A 24,762-nucleotide genomic window follows, 5' to 3' on the forward strand; every position below is an offset into this window, starting at 1 on the left:
CAGTGTGCAGGGTCTGTGAGCTCCAGGCCTTTGTGACTTATCCATCTTGCACTAAGTTTTAATCAAGTCAGGATGGTCTTGCGTACGCACCGTAAGTTCCTGCCTAAGGTGACGTACTTCCATCTTAACCACTCCATCATCCTGCTGGTATTCTTTCTCAGGCCCCATTTACACAGAGGCGAACAAGCTCTGCACAGTTTAGACTGCAAGCGAGCCTTAGCCTTCTATCTGGAGCTGACTGAAGCACATAGACAGTCCACCCAACTTTTTGTTTCCTTTCAACACGTTGGAATGTTTTGATAATGTTTGTATTCTTTTGCTGCTTTGTAACAATAAATTTCTAATGGGGAAAAAAAAAAAGAAATAGGTTTGCCATTGCCAAACAGACACTTTTGAATTGGCTAGCAGATTTCATCTCCTTCTGTTATGCCCAGGCAGGATTGCATCTTGGGGGCCATGTCAAGGCTCATTCTGTTCGAGCCATGACAGCATCGGTGGACCACTTGCTAGCAATCCCCATGGAGGAGATCTGCAAAGCTGCAACATGTAGTTCTCTCACACATTCACAACTTTTTTGGGTGTGTTGGTCCATTTTTATGTTGGGAGACAACCTGTGGCTAGGGATTCACCCATGTGTAAGGATTACCACCCTGCTTGGAGAAAACAGAGTTGCTTACCTGTAGCAGGTGTTCTCCTAGGACAGCCAGATGTTAGTCCTCACGAAACCCATGCACCATCCTGCGGAGTTGGGTTTCTCCTGTATTTTTGATTTGTCTAATTCTGTTGTAAGACTGAAGAGGGACCTCGTATAGATGCATGGTATAGGGCATGCTAGGCACAGTGTGCCAAGTCAAAGTTCTAGAAAATTTGACTTTTCTGTCAGGGCTTCATCTGATGATGTCACCCATGTGTGAGGACTAACATCCTGCTGTCCTTGGAAGAACACCTGTTACAGGTAAGCAACTCTGTTTTACATTAAAGACCAAACATGTTTGTCCCTTTCCTGTCTTCAGTATGCAAGTCACACCACTATATCTATAGCAGTTTTATCCTCCCTTACACTTTCTTTCCAGATCAGATTGATGAGAACCTGAAACTGGCTCTTCAGCAGGATCTGACGACCATGGCACCTGGACTCATTATCCAGGTAATAGTGGGAGAGGGATAGGGGCAGGAGTATAATTGAATGGCACCAGTGACTTGGTATTAACATTCCTTTTCCTCTCTCCAAACTGCTCTCACATGACATTTCTAAAGGACTGTGATTAAGAAATGTACTATGGAAAGCTGGTACATCTTATAAAATCACCTTTAGATGTACAGAAGCTTCTCTTATAACACACCCCCTATAAATCAAGTTTAACCTCTGGGCTAGTGTCCCACCACAGCACCCCAAAAAGACCTATCCTGATGTCCTGCTCTTCTGAAGTCGAAGATTCACTGCTGGGAGGTGTGGCGGGGAGAGAGAATATCTCCTAGGCCCTGAGCATCATTCAGTTGATAAGTTCACATAAAAGTCTTTTCTATACAGTAGTAATGATCCCAGTGGAAGCTTAAAGTGTTTTCCAACTTAATTGGTGGGGGAAGGGTTTTTACTGCCCTCCCTGTCTGTGCATAAGCATATGTGTTGTCTATGTGAACCGTAAGTTCACATAGACAAACGTAAGCTTATGCATAGATATTAGTTTCAGGAGTTTAGGATAAATTACAGGAATTTAATGCATATTAAATTAGTGTCCGATCTGATGGCTGATTTGTTAAAAGCTTGATATCAATATCTCTGGATCATATTTGAAGTGTTAATTTCATCTGCGATACTTAGGGGCTGATTCAATACCGTGTGCTAGGCGCTGCGCACGGCCTAACATGCGATTGGACGTGCGTCCATAACACTTAATCCAGTAAGGGATTAGTGCGTCCAAAATGCTCGTCCAAATCTCCGCGTATCTAATAGCGCTCATCACATGGAAATCTGTGAGGATGAAGCTATTAGCTATCCCCATTATCCAATAAATTTTCTGTGCAGCTAATGCGCCCTTGCAAAATGGCAAATTTAACCCAGCCCTAGGCGCATTGAAAAAAAAATCCTGCTTTCTGAGATTCCTCCTAATAGTATCGTAGTGATACTATTGTACGAGGAACCAAATAAAGCAGTATTTATTTAAAAAAAATAAAATTCTTTGAAAAAAAAATTTTTGGATGTTTAATACACGCACAAGATACACGGTCCAGGCCGTGTATTTTGTGCATGTCTATGTTGGTAGCAGGAAACAGATGCTTGTAGATTGAGCGTCCGTTTTCCCAACTGGCTTGACAGCCACCTCTCCTGTGTGCCCGATGCTGAGGAGATGCTAGAGAAACACATTTGCCCCTAGCGCCTTCTTTTTAGCATGGCCCCTCATTTAAATATTGGATCGGGAGCCCAAGAGAGGTGGCTGGGTGCCCGTTTTCTGCACACATTTACTGCATCAGCCCCTTAGAGCTCTCTAGGTTAGGTCACTGACTGCAACCTATTACTTTGCATGCAAATTGATAAGATCAGTAAAAGAAGAACTACAATTCCCTGTACGTACCTGGATCAGTCCAGACCGTGGGTTATGTCCCCAATCCAGCAGATGGAGTCAGCCCAAAACTTCGAGGGGGCGTCACCATAAGTACTACTACCCCCTCTGCAGGAGTTCAGTATCTTCTGACTCCAGCAGATGCGAGTAGGGGAATCTGGGCTTGCTCCCGATTTCCTGTAACCTATTCTGTTTTTTCCCTTAGTTGGAATTTTTCTTCTCTGTCTTGTCTTGGATCAAGTTGTGCTTTATTTAAAAAAAAAAAAAAAAAAAAAAAAAAAAAAGCTAACTAATTGATTAATTGGGGAGGCGGGGCTCCTTCCTTGTGCTGGCTCTCTGTCTCCTTTTGTTTCCTCAGCACGGCCTGTGTTCTTGCCGGGGTAAGTTGTTTTTCTTGCTTTGCTGGGCTGTAGTTTTTATTTTCAGCTAGCTGAATTACGACTGCCGGTGTGACCGGCCTACCAGCAATTTTCCTCGCTCCCGCGGCCATCTTGTGCGCTCCTCGTGGGCTGCAGGGAGCAGGGTGCTCGTCTTCAGCGGGTTGCGAGGCCAGGACAGGCCCCCCCGCGGCGCCGCTTGTTTTCTCCGCGGGTTGTGCAGGCCGTCCGGGCCCCCCCGCAGCGGCGCACCGTCTCGCGGCCCCCCCCCCCTCCCGCCCTGAGACTCACCGAGGGACTTTAGTAGCCGGGGGTGGTTCCTCTGAATGCCGGATATGCCGCGGCCGTCGCGTTGCTCGGCCTGCGGCGAGCCCGGCTCGCGCATCTCCAGGGAGGGCATCTGTGCCAGGTGCCTCCCAGGGGGGGAAGGCACGTCCGGGCCCCGCACTCGGTTTCCTTTGTCAGCTTTGCCCGGGCGCCGTGGGCCGGCCCCTCCCCCATTCTTGGCGGGAACGGCGGCCATTTTGCACGCGCTGCGACGCGAGGAAGATCGGACAGCGCTGGGGGATGGGGAGGCTTCAGGGGATTCTCCCCCGAACCTGCTTCCGGAGGAAGATCCGGAGCTGGACTCACAGGAGCAGGGCCCCCCGGGTTTTTTCCCCACGGAGATTCCCCCGAGTAGGCCGGGGTTCTCCCCAGAGTTTATTCGTCTGATGCACACAGCGTACCTGCAGGAGCTGGCAGCTCCCACGGGGCCTCCGCCCCCCAAACTACCGCGCCCTTCGTCCCTCTCCTCGGCCCCCCCCCTCCGGGGGGCGTGGGGGCCCCACAGCTCCCCGCAAACGTCCGGCTTCCTGTGGGCTCGGGGGGGGGCTGGCTCGGACCCAGTCTCCCCAGGATCGGACCCTGCCGGTTCGGGACAAGGGGAGTCGACCTCGGAGGGAGAGGATCCACGCACGCTGCGACTATTCCAGCGGGAAGAGCTGGATGACCTAATCCCACAAATCATTCAGGGGTTGGACCTCGATCCCCCGCCGGACCCGCCAGCTCCAGTCGCGCCCTCGGTCGTCACTTCTGCGAAGAAGGGGGACCCGGTCCTGGCGGCTCTTCGTGCGCGGGCTTTTCCCATCCACGAGTCGTTCCTGCAACTTCTCACTCGGGAATGGGATTCCCCGGAAGCTGCGCTAAAGGGCAGCAGAGCCATGGAGAGGCTGTACCCGCTGCCGGAAGATTTTCTGGATCTCATCAAGGTACCCAGGGTGGACTCCGCGGTGACGGCGGTCACGAAAAGGACGACCATTCCGGTGACGGGTGGAGCGGCGCTGCGGGATATGCAGGATCGCAAGTTGGAAGTATTCCTCAAGCGGGTCTTCGAGGTCTCCGCAGTGGGACTGCGGGCAGCGATGTGTAGCTCTCTTGCCCAGCGAGCCAGCCTTCTCTGGGTACAGCTACTGCTCACTTCCCAGGTGCTGCCTCCCGGGGAGGCCGCCCAGGCGGATCGGCTCGAAGCCGCAGTGGCATACGGGGCCGATGCCTCCTACGATCTATTCAGGATCCTTGCACGCTCCATGGCCTCGGTAGTGGCGGCGCGCCGACTCCTCTGGCTCCGCAACTGGGCAGCGGACACGTCCTCCAAGTCGAGCCTGGGTTCCCTGCCCTTCAGGGGTAAGTTCCTGTTCGGAGAGGAGCTGGACCAGATCATCAAGTCGCTGGGGGAAAACGCGGTCCATCGCCTGCCGGAAGACAGATATCGCTCTACCAGGTCGTTCCCGTCCTCCCGGACCAGAGCGAGGGCGCAAAGACGCTACAGGAGTTACAGGCCGGCGGTCTCCCGGCCCCCTCCCTCCAGGGCTCAGCCATGGTCCCGTTCCTTTCGCGGGCGACGCCCAGCGCGGGCCGCGCCCACGGTGGGACAGCCCTTGCCCAAATCCTCTCAATGATGTTCAGCTCGCCCACTCCGCCGTTCCCAAGATCGGGGGACGGCTGGCATTCTTTTACGAGGAGTGGGCACGGATCACCTCGGATCAGTGGGTTCTGGACACCATAGGACTCGGCTACGCGTTGAAATTTGCCCGCCCTCCGAAGGGACGGTTCATCTTTTCTCCCTGCGGGTCGGCCATCAAGCGACGGGCGGTGCAGCTGACCCTGGACAGATTGTGGGAGATAGGTGCCATTACGCCCGTACCCTCCGGAGAGGTGGGCTCGGGCCATTATTCCATCTACTTCGTCGTACCGAAGAAAGACGGTTCCTTCCGCCCCATCCTGGACCTGAAGGAAGTCAACAGATCCCTTCGGGTGACCCGGTTCCGCATGGAAACGCTACGTTCGGTGATCGCGGCGGTTCATCGAGGGGAGTTTCTGGCCTCCTTGGACCTGACGGAGGCCTACCTTCACATTCCCATTCGCCAGGAGCATCATTGCCTACTACGGTTCAAGATCCTGGATCAGCATTTCCAGTTTGTGGCTCTTCCGTTCGGATTGGCAACGGCCCCGCGCACCTTTACCAAGATCATGATAGTGGTGGCGGCTGCCCTCCGGAAGGAGGGGATTCTAGTTCATCCTTATCTGGACGATTGGCTCATCCGAGCGAAGTCCTTTCGACACGGACAGGCGGCGGTGGCCAGGGTGATAGAGTTTCTGCAGTCCCTAGGATGGGTGGTGAACTTCTCCAAGAGTTCCCTCGTGCCCTCGCAGCGCTTGGATTTCTTGGGGGCGACCTTCGACACCCGACTGGGAGCGGTTTTCCTACGGCAGGACAAGACGCACGCCCTACGGGAACATATACAGCGATTCTCTGCATTACCAGCTCCCACCTCCTGGGACTATCTTCAGCTCCTGGGGGTGATGGGCTCCACCATCGACATGGTTCCTTGGGCTTTTGCGCACCTCCGTCCTCTACAAAGAGCTCTTCTGTCCCGTTGGAAACCGCTCTCGCAGGACTACCAGGTGATTCTTCCGCTGCCCCAGTTCGCCAGGAACAGCCTGAACTGGTGGATGGTACCGGGGAATCTGGCTCGCGGCGTGTCCCTCGACCTACCAAATTGGGTGGTGGTGACCACCGACGCCAGTCTCGTCGGCTGGGGAGCCGTCTGCGACCGAAGCGCCACGCAGGGGACGTGGTCCGCGGAGGAATCGAAGTGGTCCATCAATCGCCTGGAGACCAGAGCGGTCAGATTGGCGCTCCTCCATTTCCTGCCACTCCTTCGGAATCAGGAAGTCAGAATCTTATCGGACAACGCGACCACGGTGGCTTACATCAACCGTCAGGGCGGCACTCGCAGTCCGCAGGTCGCGCTAGAGGCAGCTATGCTGATGCAGTGGGCGGAACGGAATCTGCGCCGCCTCGCGGCCTCACACATCGCGGGCGTGGACAACGTCCAGGCCGACTTCCTCAGTCGCCAGCTCCTGGACCCTGGAGAGTGGTCGCTCTCCGACACGGCCATGCAACTACTCGTCCGGCGGTGGGGCTCCCCCCACCTGGATCTCATGGCGTCCGCACAGAACACCAAGGCGCCTCGCTTCTTCAGTCGCCGGAGAGAAAGGGGAGCGGAGGGCGTAGATGCTCTCGCGCTCCCGTGGCCGGCCGATCTGCTCCTATATGCGTTCCCACCGTGGCCGCTGGTGGGAAGAGTACTCCGACGAATAGAAGTTCATCAGGGGACGGTGATCTTCGTCGCACCAGAGTGGCCAAGACGACCTTGGTTTGCGGATCTCCTCCACCTGGTAATCGATGGACCCATCCGGCTGGGACATCTTCCCCGCCTCCTACACCAGGGACCGGTATTTTTCGACCAGGCAGAACTCTTCTGTCTTGCGGCCTGGCTTTTGAGAGGCGCCGCCTCCGCCGACGAGGGTACCCAGAGGCGGTAGTGTCAACTCTGCTGCGGTCTCGGAAGACTTCGACGTCGGTGGCCTACGTGCGGGTCTGGAAGGTGTTCGAACTGTGGTGTACCGACCGGAACACGAGACCCACGGAGGCGTCTGTCCCGCAGATCCTACAGTTCCTACAGGCGGGAGTGGAAAAGGGGCTCGCTTACAACTCCCTTAGGGTTCAAGTGGCCGCCCTTGGCTCCCTCCTGCGGGGAGGGGGATCTTTGTTACAGCATCCGGACATCCTCCGTTTTCTCAAGGGCGTCAAGCACTTGCGGCCTCCATTGCGGGATCCTTGTCCCTCTTGGAGCCTCAATTTGGTCCTACGTTCCATGTCAGGACCTCCGTTCGAACCACTGAGGAGTGCGACGATCAAGGACCTCACTCTCAAGACGGTGTTCCTGGTGGCCATATGTTCCGCTCGGCGTATTTCGGAGCTGCAGGCTCTGTCCTGTCGAGAGCCTTATCTACGGTTCACCGATTCGGGCGTTTCACTTCGGACTGTGCCCTCCTTCCTCCCGAAGGTGGTGTCCGCCTTCCATGTGAATCAGACGGTGGAATTGCCCTCCTTCTCCTCGTCTGAGCCACGGACCCTTCGTCTCCTCGACGTCAAGCGCACTCTGCGGATCTACCTGGAGGCCACGAATGACTTTCGGACTTCTGACCATCTCTTCGTCCTTTGGTCTGGTCCCCGGAAGGGATCCCAGGCCTCGAAGACTACGATTGCCAGATGGCTGAAGGCCGGCATTGCTGCCTCCTACATCGGGACGGGGCGGACTCCTCCACCCGGTATTGTGGCGCATTCTATACGCTCTCAGGCGGCCTCCTGGGCGGAGAGCCGATCGGTGTCTTCGCAGGAAATCTGTAGAGCGGCCACCTGGAAATCGTTACACACGTTCTCGAGACACTACAGACTACACCTCGCCTCGTCTGTCCATGGACACTTTGGCGAACAGGTTCTACGAGCAGGCCTCGCAGAATCCCACCCGGGTTAGGGAAGCTTGGGTACATCCCACGGTCTGGACTGATCCAGGTACGTACAGGGAAAAGAAAATTATTACTTACCTGCTAATTTTCGTTCCTGTAGTACCATGGATCAGTCCAGACGCCCACCGCTTTTGGGTTCTACTCCTGCTCGGCTGTCTTGGGGTCTGACTTGACTCAGCTGTTATACAGTAGTGTCTTCTTGTCTTCTCTTACTATGTTCTCTCACGTGTTCCCCGTTTCACTATTTGTGATTGTTCTTTCCTTGGGGATCGACACGAGTTGTGACCTCCCATCCGTTGGTGGGATGGTACAGTTTCTCTGTTTTAAATTCAGCGGCTCATTATTGCCGTCTTGTTTTAACTTGATCCAATTCAGGGGGTTTCTGATTACTCGGGCTTTGATATTCTCGATACTGAACTCCTGCAGAGGGGGTAGTAGTAGTACTTATGGTGACGCCCCCTCGAAGTTTTGGGCTGACTCCATCTGCTGGATTGGGGACATAACCCACGGTCTGGACTGATCCATGGTACTACAGGAACGAAAATTAGCAGGTAAGTAATAATTTTCTTCTACCTTCTATATTACAAATTTTTCTTTAAAGCTTTTGAATTTTTACAGACAGAGTATACAAAGCCAGACTTGGAGCCTCTGGTAAATCTCCATGGATCTTCCCTTTGGGATTTTCCACAACCCTCATCAAATAAGAATAAAAAGGCCATAAAGTATAAATAGAAAGATACAGACAAAAACTGAACTGGAAACCACTAAAAGTCACGCATATGTAGTGCAATAATGCAAAAACAGAAATGTCACCATTCCTCATAAAATAAAATCACAAAATATAAATCAGACATAAGTGAGTAAAAACATACTAAGAAAAAAAAAATTCAAAACAAATGACAAATAGAACATCTAATAAATAAGAAGAATAAGGATAAAAATAACTTTAAATGTTTCACAAAAATCAATCAAATGTTTCAAAATAGCAGGCGTATCAAACAACCAATAATTAAAACTAATAAGGATAAAAACAATTCCCCTCTCCCCATACCTGAAAACTTTTCATTTCCAGGCACCCCGAGATTGTAGTGGATTAATAGTAGGGGGAAGGAGAGGAGGGAACACACAAACTACTTCCTTTCTCTCTCGTATACACACGCGTTCTTTCTCACACGCACTTACACTTATACACCCTTCTGCCCTTCTCACTCCCCTTTCCCTCTTACTCATCTTTGTTATTCATCCCTTCCCTATAATTCAGTCTCTTCTTTCTCAGTCACTCATCCTTCTTGTCCTTTTCCCTTCCTCTGTCACTCCCCCCTCAGTCATTCCCTCCCTCCCACTCCCTCCTTTCCCTTCTTTCTGTCACTCATTCCCATTCACTCCCTCCTCTCCTTTCCCTCCCCCCTCAGTCACTCACCCTCTCCCTCCAACTCCTTCATGTCCCTTCCCTTTCAATCGCTCACCACTCTTACCCTTTCCTCTTCCTTCTTTCTGTTTCATTCTATGCCTTATTCTCACCTCCTCTTTTATTCCCTAACTCATACCCCTTCCTTTTTATTTAGAACCCATATTACTCATCTCTCCTCCCCAGGACATTTTTCTCAGCCTGCTGACAGGTTACCATCAGACCTCCATGGGGGTCTCTCCTCGCTGGTGGGGTGTGGGAAAACCCCATCAGCGTGCTGTTGCACAAGGTCTCTACTTGCTGGGCAGGGCGTGGGAATCCCGCCAGCGCACTTTCGCATGGGGTCTCTTCTCACTAGCGGGGGGTAGGAATCCTGTCAGCGCATCATTAAATGGCACCAGTACTCTGAGCTGCCTACTTAAGTGCTTGATGTCGCATATCATCAAGGGCAACCACTTGGCCACTCAGGCAGGCCGGACAGATCTTCGGCGGGCTGCACATAATGCAGTGTTTGCAAGGAACAGGCAGGTCGGAAGAAAGGTCCTTATGGGCCAGAAGTGGCCCACAGGCTGTAGTTTCCCCACCACTACTCTAGTCTGTACCCCGGCTTCATCCCAAGTATCCTTTCCCCAGAAACATAACAAAAACAGGAGACATCCTGAAAGGGCTAACTACAAATTCACACTCTAAAATGGTGGCACTAGGTTTTATACTCGTGGGGAGCTCACATGAGGGAGCTAAACTCAACCATCTACTACTTCTGCCCCCTTCCTATAATGGGAAAAACCTCTTAGGTTTCTCTGCGCAAATAAATGGCATCAGTTTCTGACCCCTCTCCCACCCACCCCTAGCTCATCCTTTGACGTATAGGCAGGACACACTTTCAATAAAAATAAATACAAATTCAGCCTTTTAACTTAAACTCAGGATTGCCCCAGTTCTTTATCAAAAGTTTAATCATCCCCTTTTTAGTTACTACCAGATAAATAGTGAATACACTAATACATTTAAATGACTCTAATTGTATGCACTCCTAATCCCATAGCAACCTAAACTTAACTAGGAACTGAACAAAATTAAGATGAAGGCAGCAGTCCAGCAGCAAGAGGGGGGCCTTCCAGTCTTTTGCATAGAGTGTCACATGTATGATTTTTTTTTTTTTACCCGCCGGTGAGAGGTTGTTTGTGTGCACCCAGTTCTAAGAGCTCCTGTCTCCAGAGAACGATCTCTGGAGACTAGAGTGGCAGACCTGGTGGAGCTGAGGCAGACAGAGAGGTATATAGATGAGACCTTCAGGGACATAGCAGCCAAGTCCCAACTCTAGTCTGGCAGCCTGGTGCTGCCTTGGAGGAGGAAGGTCTCTGGGTTGGAGAGCATCAGTCTGATGCAGCAGGAAATGATTCTGTAGCAAGGACCTGCTCTCTAGGTCAGTGGTTCTCAACCTTTTTTCAGCCGGGACACACCTGACAGATGGTTCTCACATGCGTGAAACACTGAACATGTGACTGTCATGGGGATAATGTAAACATACATGCTGCATCCTCAGGAACCCCCTTGACCCCCAACAATGGGTGCAGAGCTAGGGCATTTACCCGTACAACTCACCATACAAAAAAGATATTCTGGTTCTGATAACATCTCAGTAAAAGCAAAACAAACTCCCTTTACTGGCAGGCACAATACCCCTTATATGAAAAGACATTACTTTACCACTAATGCATGTCCTATTGAGAAAACACAACAAATAAGATTGATACAAATGCCTATATGCTAGTAAAATACTTCACCTCGGTCATACACCCAGAACTGACCTTCAGCAAGTACAGAAAGACCACAAATTATAAATATGGAGACAAACTAGAATAGAAAACCAAAAATGCCACTCTGCATGCAGTGCAAACCTGGAGAAATGGAAAGAGAACTAGAGCACCTAACATAGTCCCAGGATCTGCAATAATGCACACAAACTAATCTGCACAAAGTTACAACTATATTATAGAACACCCTCAAACAATAACAACCCCATCTAAGAAAAGGCAACACTACAAATATTAAACCAGGCCCTAAACAAATACACTTTCTATTAGAAAAACAGAATAAGCCCAGCTGCTACAGATTTCTATTTTATTTTATTTATACAGTTTTTCTATACCGTTACATAGAAACAAGTTTCTATCTCCACGGCAAAGTTAAGACTAAAAAAAAACCAAAAAAAAAACAAAACATTGAATAGGAATAAAAATATACAATAAAATTATCCAATATAAAATAATAAAAGGATTAAAAAATTAGAAATTTTCGTTATCACAACTAAAAAGATAAAAGTAAAGCATAAGCTTTATGTGGATCTTAACTAATGTCATGGATCTCAGCTAGTATCTTGAGTATCAGTCCCAAATGCCTGTTGAAAAAACCATTGTTACCTAGCGTGTAGCAGATGGACTCAGGACCAATGGGTATAGTGTGCTCCTGATAGGAGTTGGAGATGGAGTCAGAGTTCAATCTGATGTCAGCTCTACATATACTTGTGCAGGAAGCTCTGTTCTTCAGTATTTCTCCGTCTCCTTAGCAGTTTGGGACTCTACACACGCTTGCACAGCGTTAGGAAATCCAAACCAAAGAAGAAAGAAAATTCCAAAATCTTACCTCTACAAGACCAGCCCCGCTCTCCTGCAGTGATACCTAAGGGTCCCTCCCCCAGTCGAGAATTCCTGAGGTGATTTCTGAGATCCCTCAGAGGTAAGCCTCTGTCTGGTAGCCGGTTCCCGGCGTGGACTTAGCCCCCAGGAACGGGAGTGGCTGAGAGGCAGCGGGTGCAATACTGAGCACGGCGGTGAAGGTATTTCCCTCTCCCCCCCGCAGCCGGAGACCGCCCAGCACGAGACCGGGAAGCGCCGAGACAAGGTAAGATAGAAAACTTTTCTTAAAGTCTCCGGTCTCCGAGGCTCGGATACCGCACAGATCGCCCTCTGGCGTCTGTCCCATCGGGTTGAGCAGCGCCGTCTGGGCTAGACCCCGATTCGGTACGAGGGTCCTCCCTCGTGGAGATCCTCCGGGAGGGTCGCCATCTTGCCCACGTGGTCGCCGGTGCCATCTCCCCCCCCTTGATCGCTGTATTGTCTGCACAATTGAGCTGTGCGCAAAGCAGCGAGCCGGGCGCATAAACTACTTGTGCGCACAACGGCACGCTCAACGGCGCCGGGCACACACATTAAGCCGGTGCGCACAGTGGCGTGCGCATCTCTCACTAGGCACACATAGAGGCCTGCACGCACATCTTCTGCAGCTTGCACGCACATGTTCGACGCACCCGGAGCGCATATCTAAGCCTCCTGGTGCGCGCATATAGGCGCACAGACGAGTTTCGAACGACCCCACACGCTCAAATCATGGCACCACCGGCCAAGAAAACCAAGGGACAAGCTCTCTGCCCAGCCTGCCACCTGAGAGCGGCACAACACGAAGTGGCTTCGGCCCTATGCCCGCAGTGCGAAGAGGCCCTGGGGGAACCAGGACAAGGCCCCCCCCCCCCCGCTCCGGCCAGTAGAGGAATCCGGCTCCACCAACGACAGTACCCCGGACCTCTCTATTCCCGGCTCTGTCCCTTCTCAGTTGGGCCCCTCAGGGAACGCCGCTGGCTTTAATATGGACCCAGGAACCTTTTCCTGGGTAGAATTCTTCAAAGGGCTGCAAACCTTTGACCAGGCCTCTACGAGACCTGCCCCCTCTGGACAAAAGCCTCCTCTTAGGGGACATGGACACCTCGGAGGAAGAACCAGACTCCCTGGAGGAAGGAGAAATCCCTCCAGGAATGGAACCATACCAAACCATGATGCGTTTCTTCTCCAGAGACGAGTTACCAGACCTCGTGTCTCTGAGCTTGAAGGAGCTGGCCATCTCAGGCACAAGCGCCACAGCGGAGCCAAAGACGAACCATCTGCTGGTCGGGCTCCGTCAGGCCTCACGCCATTTCCCATTGCTGCAGGCCTTACAACAACTGAAAGACTTGAAATGGAATGCTCCAGAGGCCAGTTTCAAAGGAGGACGGGCCCTAGAAGCCCTATATCCACTGGAACCCTCAGCCAAAGAACTCCTGGTGTTCCCCAAAGTGGACGCCATAGTCTGCGCTGTCACGAAGCGCACTACCATTCCAATCGGAGGAGCGGCACTCAAGGATGCCCAAGACAGACGTCAGGAATCCATCCTTAAACAGTCATTTGATGCAGCAGCTATGTCACTACAGATTGCTGCCTGCTGTGCCGTGATGACACGTGCCTGCTTATCACTTGCCAGGAACACTACTACACCTGTCGAAACATTAGAACCAGCGATATCCTTCCTCACGGATGCGACATCCAACCTGGTGCGCACCTCAGCCAGGGGCGTCTCATCCATTGTGGCAGCCAGAAGACAACTCTGGCTCCAAAGCTGGTTAGCCAATGCGACCTCCAAGACGAAACTCACGAGAATGCCCTTTAAAGGAGCCCTCCTGTTCGGAAGCGAACTAGAGAAGTTAACCGACAAATGGGGCGAATCCCCAGTACCTCGGCTACCGGAAGACAAGAAAAAAAGAAGCCATCTCCCCCGAACATCCAAGGGCAGAGGATCACAGTGCTTCAGACCGTACAAGAATACATACCAAGCACCTCACCCCGCAGGCAGGGGCCAGCCTTTTCGGAACAAACACAACAAGAAGGGAGCCGGCTCAGGTCCAGGCCCCAGCCGCACCCCACAATGAGAATCAACAGACCCATCCACAGGAAGAAGCTATAGGGGGCAGGCTTGCCCTATTCTACCAAAGATGGGTCGAGAGAACATCGGACAAGTGGGTCCTAACCATCATTCAAGAGGGATACTATATGGACTTCCACAGCATTCCCCCAGACAAATTTGTGAAATCCCCTTGCCACTCCCCCTCCAAGATGACAGCAGTGGAAACCACACTGACAAAATTGCTATCCCTAGAGGCTATAACACCGGTGTCCACGCACCAACAAAATACTGTGCACTGTTCCATCTATTTTATCGTCCCCAAGAAAGAGGGAACGTTCTGGCCCATCCTGGACCTCAAGTCTGTCAACCGCTACCTGAGGGTACCACACATCCACATGGAAACCCTACGTTCGGTCATAAGGGCAGTACAGCCGGGAGAATTTCTGACCTCCCTGGACCTATCAGAAGCCTATCTGCACATCCCGGTCCATCACGACCACCAGCGCTTTCTACGCTTTGCGATCATGGACCACCACTACCAGTTCCGGGCGCTACCCTTCGGACTAGCTACTGCCGCTCGGACGTTCACTAAAATCATGGTGGTAGTGGCAGCAACACTGAAGAAAGAAGGAATCCTCATACACCCGTACCTGGACAATTGGCTGATCAGGGCAAAATCTCCAGAAGAAAGTCAACAGGCGACCACCAGAATCAAGAATTTACTGCAGAATCTTGGGTGGGTCGTCAACACAACCAAGAGCTGCCTACAGCCCTCCCAATCCCTAGAATACCTGGGAGTCCGGTTCGACACCCAACAAGACAAGGTCGTCTTTCCCCTTACAAGGAGAAGGAAATTGATAGACCAGTTGAGAAAACCATTGAACGGCGCTCGCCCCACGGTATGGGATTACCTCCAAGTCCTCGGCCTCATGACATCGACCCTAGAAGTCGTCCCATGGGCAAGGGCTCACTTGTGACCACTACAACGTTCCCTACTGTCACGATGGAACCCGATATCCCAGGACTACACCGTTTGCCTCCAGTTACCGGCGGATGTACAGATCCAGCTCCTATGGTGGCTACAAGAAGACCATCTGAGCAAGGGAATAAGGCTATCCCCACCGACCTGAGTCTTGCTCACCACAGATGCGAGCCTACGAGGGTGGGGAGCCCACTGCCAGGAACTGACGGCCCAGGGGCAATGAGACAAGGAAGAGTAGGGATGGATCATCAACCAACTGGAAGCCTGAGCAGTCAGACTAGCCTGCCTGCTATTCAGTCACAGACTCCGGGGAGAATCAGTCAGAGTCATGTCGGACAATGCCACAACAGTGGCCTACATCAACCACTAGGGAAGAACCAGAAGCCAACAGGTGTCCCTGGAAATAGACCCCCCTAATGGCGTGGGCAGAAGCAAACCTGCAAGGGATCTCAGCCGCCTACATCGCGGGAAAAGACAACGTTACTGCGGATTACCTCAGCAGAGAAAGTCTAGACTCGGGGGAATGGATGCTGTCGACCACAGCATTCCAGTTGATAATAAACCGCTGGGGAACTCCAGCCATGGATTTCTGGCAACCTGGTCCAACGCCCAAGTTCCCAACTTCTTCAGCCGCAGACGAGACCCACAATCCCAGGGGATCGACACCCTCGTCCAGATCTGGCCACAGGAAGACCTGCTACACGCCACAGGGGGTTAGTACTTCTAGTGGCCCCGGATTGGCCAAGAAGGCCATGGTACGCAGACATGCAAAGGCTTCTGGAGGGGAGCCCCCTGTCCCTACCCCCACACAGGGATCTGCTCACCAAGGACCGATTCTCCACGAAGACCCAACTTGATTCTCTCTTACGGTCTGGCCATTGAGAGGACGCGCCTGAAGAAGAGCGGATACTCGGGGGCAGTGATTTACACCTTGCTCCGAGCACGCAAGTTTTCCACGTCTCTAACCTACATACTAATATGGAGAATATTCAAAGTCTGGTGTGAAGACCTCGACATACTTCCGCGGACAGTCAAAATCCCCACGATCCTGGAATTTCTGCAGGACGGCATACAGAAGGGGTTGTCTCTCAACTCACATCAAGGTTCAGGTGCCAAAGTGGACGGCATCAGTCTGTCTTCACACCCAGACGTCTCCTGCTTCCTGAGAGGTGTCAAACAGATCCGACCACCACTAAAGTGGCTGGTACCCCTATGGAACCTCAATCTAGTACTAGACTTCCTAGTGGGAGCTTCCTTCAGACCTACCCGCGGGCTGTCTCTTCAGCTTCTAACCTTGAAGATGGCATTCCTAGTGGCAATATGTTCAGCCTGTCGCATCTCCGAACTTCAAGCACTATCCTGTCAGGAACCATTCCTCAGATTCACACCAGGATCCATACAGCTAAGCACTATCCCTTCCTTCCTTCCAAAGGTGGTTTCTCATTTCCATCTAAACCAAACCATCTCGCTGCCATCTCCAGATGAGCATGAGGATGAAGACTCTCGCCTTCTTCGCCATCGTAACGTCAGCAAATTACTAGTCCGATATCTGGATAGTCGGAATCCGTACGAAAGACGGACCACCTATTCGTCCTTCACAGCGGGGAGAAACAAGGGGAAGCGGCCTACGTAGAGGCAGGGAAGCCTCCACCTCTACAAGTCAAGGCCCATTCAACCAGAGCCCAGGTAGTATCCTGGGCAGAAACCAAGATGCTGTCACCCGCCGAGATCTGTCGGGCTGCAACTTGGTCCTCCATTCACACCTTCTCGAGGTTCTACCACCTGGATGTCCAGGCCCAGGAGGTCAAGCATTTGCAAGGGCAGCCTCCCACCCGGTTCAGGAGTAGCTTTTGTAGAGGTTTAAAAGAGGTTTGGATAAGTTCTTGGAGGAGAAGTCAATTACCTGCTATTAATTAAGTTGACTTAAAAAATAGACACTGCTATTACTAGCAGCAGTAACATGGGATAGACTTAGTTTTTGGGAACTTGCCAGGTTCTTATGGCCTGGTTTGGCCACTGTTGGAGACAGGATGTTGGGCTTGATGGACCCTTGGTCTGACCCAGTATGGCATGTTCTTAGGAAAGAGATCTATTCATCATAGTAGATAATACATTTGAAATCATGCTCAGTATGCTGTGACAGTCAAAAAAGCAAACAATATTAGGAATTATTAGGAAGAAAATGGCAAATAAAACAGTGGATGTCATAATGCCTCTGTATTGCTCCATAGTGAGACCGCACCTTGAATACTGTGTGCAGTTCTGGTCGGCGCATCTCAAAAAAGATATAGTTGCACTGGAGAAAGTACAGAGAAGGATGACCAAAATGATAAAGGGCATGGAAAGGATCCCCTGTGAGGAAAGGTTAAGGAGGTTGGGGCTATTCAGCTTGGAGAAGAGATGGCTGAGGGGGGATATGATAAAGGTCTACAAAATCATGAAAAAACTTGAAGAGATAAATGTAAATCAGTTATTTACTCTCTGACAATAGAAGGACTAGGGGGCACTCCATGAAGCTAGTAAGTAGGTCAATTAAATCTCAGAAAATTATTTCTCAGTCAATGCATAATTAAGTTCTGCAATTCATTGCCAGATGTAGTTAGGGCAGTTAATGTAACTGGGTTTAAAAAGTTTTTGGTTAAGTTCCTAGAGGAGAAATCCATAAACTGCTATTAATCAATAGGGAATAGTAGTTTGGGATCTGTTTGATGTTTGGGTACTTGCCAGGTACTCATGATGGATTGGCCACTGTTGGACATAGGATGCTGGCTTGATGGACCCTTAGTCTGACCTGGTATGGCATGTCTTATGCTCTGTCTCATCATGTCTGTGTCACAGTTCACAGATGAGGTGTTCAGCAGACTTAACAGACTGGTGGGAACCTGACAGAAGCCACAATATGAACACTTCTGTTGTGATCCTGGAGCTGGATTGAGACCACTGTCCCATTTCACATAAGCCACCCTAGCTGAGATTTCTCTGAGCTATCCATTCCCCACTATGTGATCAATGATTCTAACAGACTGTATCACTAGTGCTGTAACTAACACTGTTTTATTGTCTGCCCACATCTCCTGCCGACTTTCGGGCCGATACAGTAAAAACGCGGGAGAGCGGGCGAACGCCCAGGCCACTCTCCTGTGCGTGCGATTCAGTATGCAAATTAGGCCCGGCGGTAAAAACAGGTAAAAGGAGGTGCTAGGGACACTAGTGCGTCCCTAGCGCCTCCTTTTGGACCGGAGCGGCGGCTGTCAGCGGGTTTGACAGCCGATGCTCAATTTTGCCAGCGTCGGTTCTTGAGCCCGCTGACAGCCACGGGTTCGGAAACTGGACGCCGGCAGAATTGAGCGTCCGGTTTTCGACCCACGGGCCAACTTCAAATTATTATTTTTTTTTTTTTACTTTTGGTAACTTTCGGAACCTCCGACTTAATATTGCCATGATATGAAGTCGGAGGGTGCATAGAAAAGCTAATTTCTTCGGGCACTTTCCCGGTGCCCGAAGAAATTAGCGCCTACCTTTGGGTAGGCGCTAATTTCTGAAAGTAAATTGTGCGGCTTGGCTGCACATTTTCCTTTCTGAATCGCACAGGAATACCTAATAGGGCCATCAACATGCATTTGCATGTTGCGGGCGCTATTAGGTTCGGGGGGTTGGCCACGCGTTTTCTGACCCTTACTGAATAAGGGGTAACGCTAGCGCGACGAAAACGCGCGTCCAATTGAGGGTTAACAGTCAGAGCGCACTGTACTGTATCGGCCCGTTTATGCAGGTGTGTTTTCATGATACTTCCATGTTCTACTGGGAAACCTCTAACGTCCTAAGGAGTGAGTGCTTGGGTGAGGGTTTTGACAAGGCACACTCAGCATTTCCCCAGTTAGAGATCTTACTTCTTTCTCATTTTTCTCCTCCAGGCTGTCCGGGTAACCAAACCTAATATTCCTGAAGCCATCCGGAAGAACTATGAGCTCATGTAAGTGCTGTGGATTGACAAAAGCCGCTGCAGGTAAAAGGGTTAATAGGAAGTCTCCTCTCTGCAGACAGGCCAAGGTATTCCCCGTAAGCTCATCAGGAGGGTTTCTCCAGGGTTGCTTAGGTGACACATTACCCTTAGGTTGCTTGCTGTTGAGGCTGGCCTCCTGCACTTGAGATGCTGTGCATTTGTAGATAAGTCCATTACAAATGACATTACAAGTCCATTACAAGTCCATTACAAGTCCATTACAAATGACCTGATCTACAGTGATTTCTGATGTGCTCCAAAATCATGAAACTCTAATTTTCTTTTTGTTTTACCACCCCTCCTCTCCATCCCCCAACCCAAAGCAGTAGGGGAAAGTACAGTATGCCTTACAATATAACTATCCAACAAAATGCCATTTTCATCTGACATACAACCCCCATCCATTGAAAACTTCTTCCCACTCTCCACCCCGTGGCAAGGGTAACAGGAGTTACAAGATCAAAAGGCACAGGCCAGCATCAACTGACAGTCCCAGAAATCCATTAATCCCTGCCACCCAAGTGCACTCCCAAGCCAGTGTAGCCCAATCCATCTCGAGTAATTGATGACATCATCATCACCCTGATTTTAAAAAGGCATTGCGCGTAAATTTTGGGGGTTACGCACGTGGCTGGGCCTTGTGCGCGCTGCGCACATTTTATAACAGGCCTGGCCATGCGCATATTCCCCATTCCCTGTACGTACCCGGATCAGTCCAGACTGTGGGTTGAGCCTCCTTTTCAGCAGGTGGAGACAGACTAAAACTGAAAGGATATCCTATATGAGGACAGAGCCTATCCTGTAACCCTTCAGTATTCGTTTGTCTCCAGCAGGTGTAGCAGCTCACCCTTCGGTCTCCTGCTGTAGGCTAGTCAGCCTTTTCTTTTCCTGGATCAAGCAAGTACTTCTTCCTTAGGGATCTAGTGTGATCTTCTTCCTGTAAAAAAAAAAAAAATTCTGACAGGGAGTTGTAGTTTTTCTTTGGTGCAGGAGACGGTTCCATCTCCTGGCTCTTGCCAGACTCGGGGGGGGGGGGGGGGGGCCTTTGCCTCTTGTGCAGTGCATAGCCTGAGTCCGTAACCGCTTCCAGGTGTGGGGACCGAGTCTGGTGGTCCAGGTCTTGTCTCCCCCTCCTTTGGCTGCTGAAGGGGCTTAGTTCCCCACTGCTGTGCTCAGTCTGTAAAAAAAAAAAAACAGTTAAAACTATTCAAAGTGCTTTTTAACTTACCTTGCAGCAGTAGACCCATTTTGTTTTTCATTTTGGTCTTCGGAGGGCTTGAACCGGCAGCCAGAAAGACAGGAGTCAGCAGGATTCCCCCCTGCTTCACTCCGGGCCTCCAAGCTGCCAATCAAACTTTTTTTTTCTGCAGCTTTTTCTTCAGAGCGGCTCTCCTTATGCCGAGGTAGGCAGCCTGCCTCTCTTGTGGTCAGCCCTCGTCGCGATTTTCGCGAGAGGGCCTCTGTTCTGCTTGCCTGCCGGGTGGGGAAGGTCCCTCCTCGGCAGGGCAGGCAAATTTAGTCCGGGGATCGAGTCCCCACAGCATGGCCAGGCCGTTCCCAGATCGGCAGAGCCCGGGAACGGCAGCCATCTTGGATTTTTCAGCAGCTCCGTTTTTGGAGCTGCCTGGAGCTGGGGGGCTGATGATTTTTTTCTCAGTCTCCCCCCGATTTGAGCCCCGAGGGCCCCCAGAATGTATTCCCTGACCCCCCTCGCCCCACCCGGGAAAGCTAGGGCCCGTTTTTCAACGGAATTTGTCCTCCTCCTGCATAAATCCTATTTAGCCAGCCTGCAGGAGGAGGAGAAAGGTTCCCCCCCCCCCCCCCCGGCAAATATTCCCCGCTTCACGCCGTTGACTGTTGGCCCAGCTGCGGAGCCCCCGGGGCCTATTCGGGTGCGGATGGTCCAGGGCCCCCCCCCCCCCTGCGGACCCGGTACTTCGGATCCTGACGCCTCCCTTGACACAGAGGGTACCCCTTCCTCCCTGGAGGGGGACGACCCCAGGGTCCTACGGAAGTTCCGCAGGGAGGAGCTGGAACCCCTCATCCCCTTTGTCCTCCAGGAATTGGGGTTGGAGAGGCCACCCGCAGACACCCTTACGGCCTCTTTACCTATAGATATGGACCCGGCCCTGGCGGGACTCAGGGCTCTAGCTACCGCCTTCCCTTTTCATCCCATGCACAAGCTGTTGCTCCTGCGGGAATGGGAGGCTCCCGAAGCGGGACTCCGAGTGGCGCAGCCATGGATAAGCTCTACCCCCTCCCAGAGGAGTTTTTGGAAATTTAAAAAAATCCCTCTGTGGACTCTTTCCATCTCTGCGGTCACTAAACATACCACCATACCTGTGGAAGGATCGATGGCCCTGAAAGACGCCCAGGACCGCAAGCTCAAGGCACATATGAAACGCATTTTTGATGTCTTGGCGCTGGGGGTTCGTGCGACTTTTTGCAGCAGTCTCATGCTACGGGCAGGTCTCAGGTGGGTTCAACAGTTACTCTGCAACCAGGACCTCCCGTCGGCGGAGGCGGAACAGGCTAAGCGTCTCGAAGCCGTCGTCGCTTATGGGGCTGATGCGTTCTACGACCTCATTCGCGTTCAGTCTAAGGCAATGGCCCCAGCGGTCTCCGCCAGATGACTCCTCTGGCTGCGCAATTGGTTGGCCGATCCATCCTCCAAGGCCCGGCTGGGCATGTTGCCTTTCAAAGGTAAGCTCCTTTTTGGTGAGGACCTCGAGAAGCTTATGGATTCCTTGGGGACAATAAGGTCCATAAGATCCCGGAGGACTGTCCGAAGCCATCCCGCTCCTTTACACCCTCTCGGCCTCGTTTCCCGGGTCAGAGATGGTATACCCCACGCGGCCGGGGTGGCTCCTCGAGGGATTATTCTTCTCGCTCTCAAGTCTTGGTCGCAGCCCTTTCGTGGGCGTCAGCCCTTTCGTGAGGGCCAGCCCGTGCGCTCCACTCCCAAGCCGGCCACCCAATGAAGTTCACTTGGCTCATTCCTCGGTCCCCTTCCTAGGCGGCCACCTCTCCCTGTTTTTCGAGGAATGGGTCAAAATCATGTTGGACCAGTGGGTCCTTGACATTATCAGAGACGGGTACGCCTTTGAAATTGTTCGTGACCTACCGGATCTTTTTCTCTTTTCCCCATGCGGGTGATCCAAGCGGGAAGCGGTGGAGCAAACCCTCGCCAGGCTCCTGAGTTTGGGGGCGGTGGTCCCGGTTCCGGAGAGGGAGCTTGGCGCAGGCCAGTATTCTATTTACTTTGGCGTCCCCAAGAAGGACGGCTCTTTACGTCCAATCTTCGACCTCAAAAGAGTCAACCGGGCCCTCAAAATCCCGCATTTCCACGTGGAAACCCTGCGAGCGGTTATCGCAGCAGTCCGCCCCAGAGAGTTCCTCGCCTCGCTCGATCTGACAGAGGTGTACTTCACATTCTGATTCACCACGATTACCAGACGTATCTTCGCTTCCATGTCCTCAATCGGGATTTCCAGTTTTGGGCGCTTCCTTTCGGCCTCACGACCGCACCTCGCACCTTCACCAAGGTCATGGTGGTAGTAGCGGCGGCTCTCCGCAGGGAAGGATTCTTGTTGACCCTACCTGGACGACTGGCTCGTGCGGGCCAAGTCGGAGGCTCTTTGTCGGCAGGCGATGGATCGCGTGTTAGCTCTCCTCGCGTCTCTCGGGTGGATAGTGAATTTCTCCAAGAGCAACCTTCAGCCCTCCCAGGAGTTAGAGTTCCTGGGAGCTCACTTTGACATCCGGGTGGGCAAAGTCGTCTTGCCGTGTGCGAGGGCTCTCAAATTGATTGACCAGATTCAAAATCTGATCTCGCTACCTCTTCCGATGGCCTGGGATTACCTACAGGTCCTGGGATCCATGGCGTCCACCATCGACCTAGTCCCGTGGGCTTTTGCTCATATGTGACCGTTACAGAAAGCTTTGCTCTTCCATTGGCAGCCGGTGTCGGAACAGTTTCACATTGTCCTTCCGTTCTTGGACTCTACAGTCGCCAACTTGCAGTGGTGGCTTTCCCTTCCTCATCTCGTACAGGGCATGCCTCTCCAAGCCCCCAGTGGACAATAGTAACCATGGACACCAGTCTCTGGGGCTGGGGGGCGGTCTGTCTCTCCCAGTCCACCCAAGGGATCTGGTTGACAGTTCAGTCTCGCTGGCACATCAGTCGATTGGAGACTCGAGCGATGCTCTTGGCCCTTCAGGAGTTTCTCCCCCTCATCCATGGCAAAGCGGTGAGGGTTCTGTCCGACAACTCCACCACTGTGGCTTACATCATTCGCCAAGGGGGCACCCGCAGTCTGCTGGTGGCTCTCGAAACCAGCTGTCTCTTCGCCTGGGCCGAGCGACATCTACAGTGCCTAGCGGCCTCCCACATTGTGGGCAAGGAGAATGTTCAGGCCGATTTTCTCAGTCGTCAATCGCTCGATCCGGGGGAGTGGGAACTTTTGGACGCGGCTATGGATCTGATCATCGACAGGTGGGATCCCCCCCACCTAGACCTCATGGCGACCCTCCACAATGCCAAGGTAAATCAGTTCTTCATCCGCTGGAGGGAGCACGGCTCGGAGGGCGAAGATGCTCTAGCTCTCCCTTGGCCCGTGGACATCCTTCTATACATGTTCCCCCCCCCCCCCCCCCCCCCGTGGCGCCTGGTGGGAAAGGTTCTCAGAAGAATAGAACTCCACCGGGGACCCGTGGTTCTGGTAGCACCCGAGTGGCCGCGCAGGCCTCGTCACCCTAGCGACGGACGGACCTCTGCGGTTAGGCCACCTTCCTCGGCTCCTTTGGCAGGGGCCCGTATTTTTCGTCCAGGCCGATCGCTTCTGTCTAGCTGCCTGGCTTTTGAACGGCGACGCCTGAGGCTTAAGGGCTACAAGGAGGAGGTCATCTCCACCTTACTGTGGGCCTGAAAACAGTCGACTTCACTGGCTTACGTGGATATCTGGAAGGTTTTTGAGTCTGTGTGTGTGGAGTCCGGTGCTCAGAGCGCTCCGCCCCGGTCTGATTAGTCTTTTCCTTTCTTCAGAAAGGTCTTTCCAAGGGGCTTTCCTTTAGTTCTCTGCTCGTACAAGTCTCGGCTCTCAGCTCTCTCCTGGGTCGGGTAGAAGGCCATCCCTTAGCGGTGCACCCGGACGTGATTCGGTTCTTGAAGGGAGTCAAGCACTTACGACCACCTTCTCGGCCAACTTGCCCATCGTGGAGTCTTAACCTGGTCCTTCGGGCTCTCTGTATGGCTCCATTCGAACCTCTCCGTCGCGCTACGCTAAAGGATCTTATGCTTAAGACTGTTTTTCTTGTCTCTATCTCCTCTGCTCGCCGGATCTCCAAGATCCAAGCGTTGTCCTGTTGGGAACCTTTTTTGCGTTTTTCCGATTCCGGGGTATCCCTTAAGATGGTCCCTTCTTTCTTACCAAAGGTTGTTTCTAATTTTCATGTCAACCAGTCGGTAGAGCTCCCTGCGTTTTCCCCAGAAGAGATTGCGGGTACGGCTGGGGGCGATCTCTGTAAGCTAGATGCCAAATGAGTTGTTCTTCGCTATCTCCAGGTTACCAATGACTTTCGGGTCTCGGACCATCTTTTTGTCCTCTGGAGTGGGCCCAATCGGGGTAAGCAGGCTTCTAAGACCACTATTGCGCGGAGTTGAAGGAAGCGATCTCCTCGGCCTATCTTTGCCAAGGTCGGCCGGTTCCCGAGATTCTCAAGGCTCATTCACTGCGCTCCCAAGCTACTTCCTGGGCGGAGAGTCAATCGAGCTCTCCGCAGGAGATTTGCAGGGCCGCCACTTGGACGTCCTTACATACTTTTGCTCGCCATTACCGCCTGGATGTGCAAGCTCCGGTTTT

At 52.1% G+C, this 24,762-nt stretch overlaps 1 protein-coding gene across 2 annotated transcripts in view; it reads left to right on the forward strand.

The window, feature by feature from the left end:
• The window catches only part of ERLIN2 (ER lipid raft associated 2), a 55,921-nt gene that overhangs the window by 20,170 nt on the left and 10,989 nt on the right, over positions 1 to 24,762 (forward strand). For both annotated transcript variants that reach the window (XM_029603890.1, XM_029603888.1), the window contains exons 7-8: positions 1,074 to 1,147; positions 18,813 to 18,871. In XM_029603890.1, the coding sequence (XP_029459750.1) occupies positions 1,074 to 1,147; positions 18,813 to 18,871 (133 nt within the window). The remainder of the gene's footprint in view (positions 1 to 1,073; positions 1,148 to 18,812; positions 18,872 to 24,762) is intronic.

This window comes from Rhinatrema bivittatum, chromosome 5, assembly GCF_901001135.1.
Source record: "Rhinatrema bivittatum chromosome 5, aRhiBiv1.1, whole genome shotgun sequence".
Lineage (NCBI taxonomy): Eukaryota > Metazoa > Chordata > Amphibia > Gymnophiona > Rhinatrematidae > Rhinatrema > Rhinatrema bivittatum.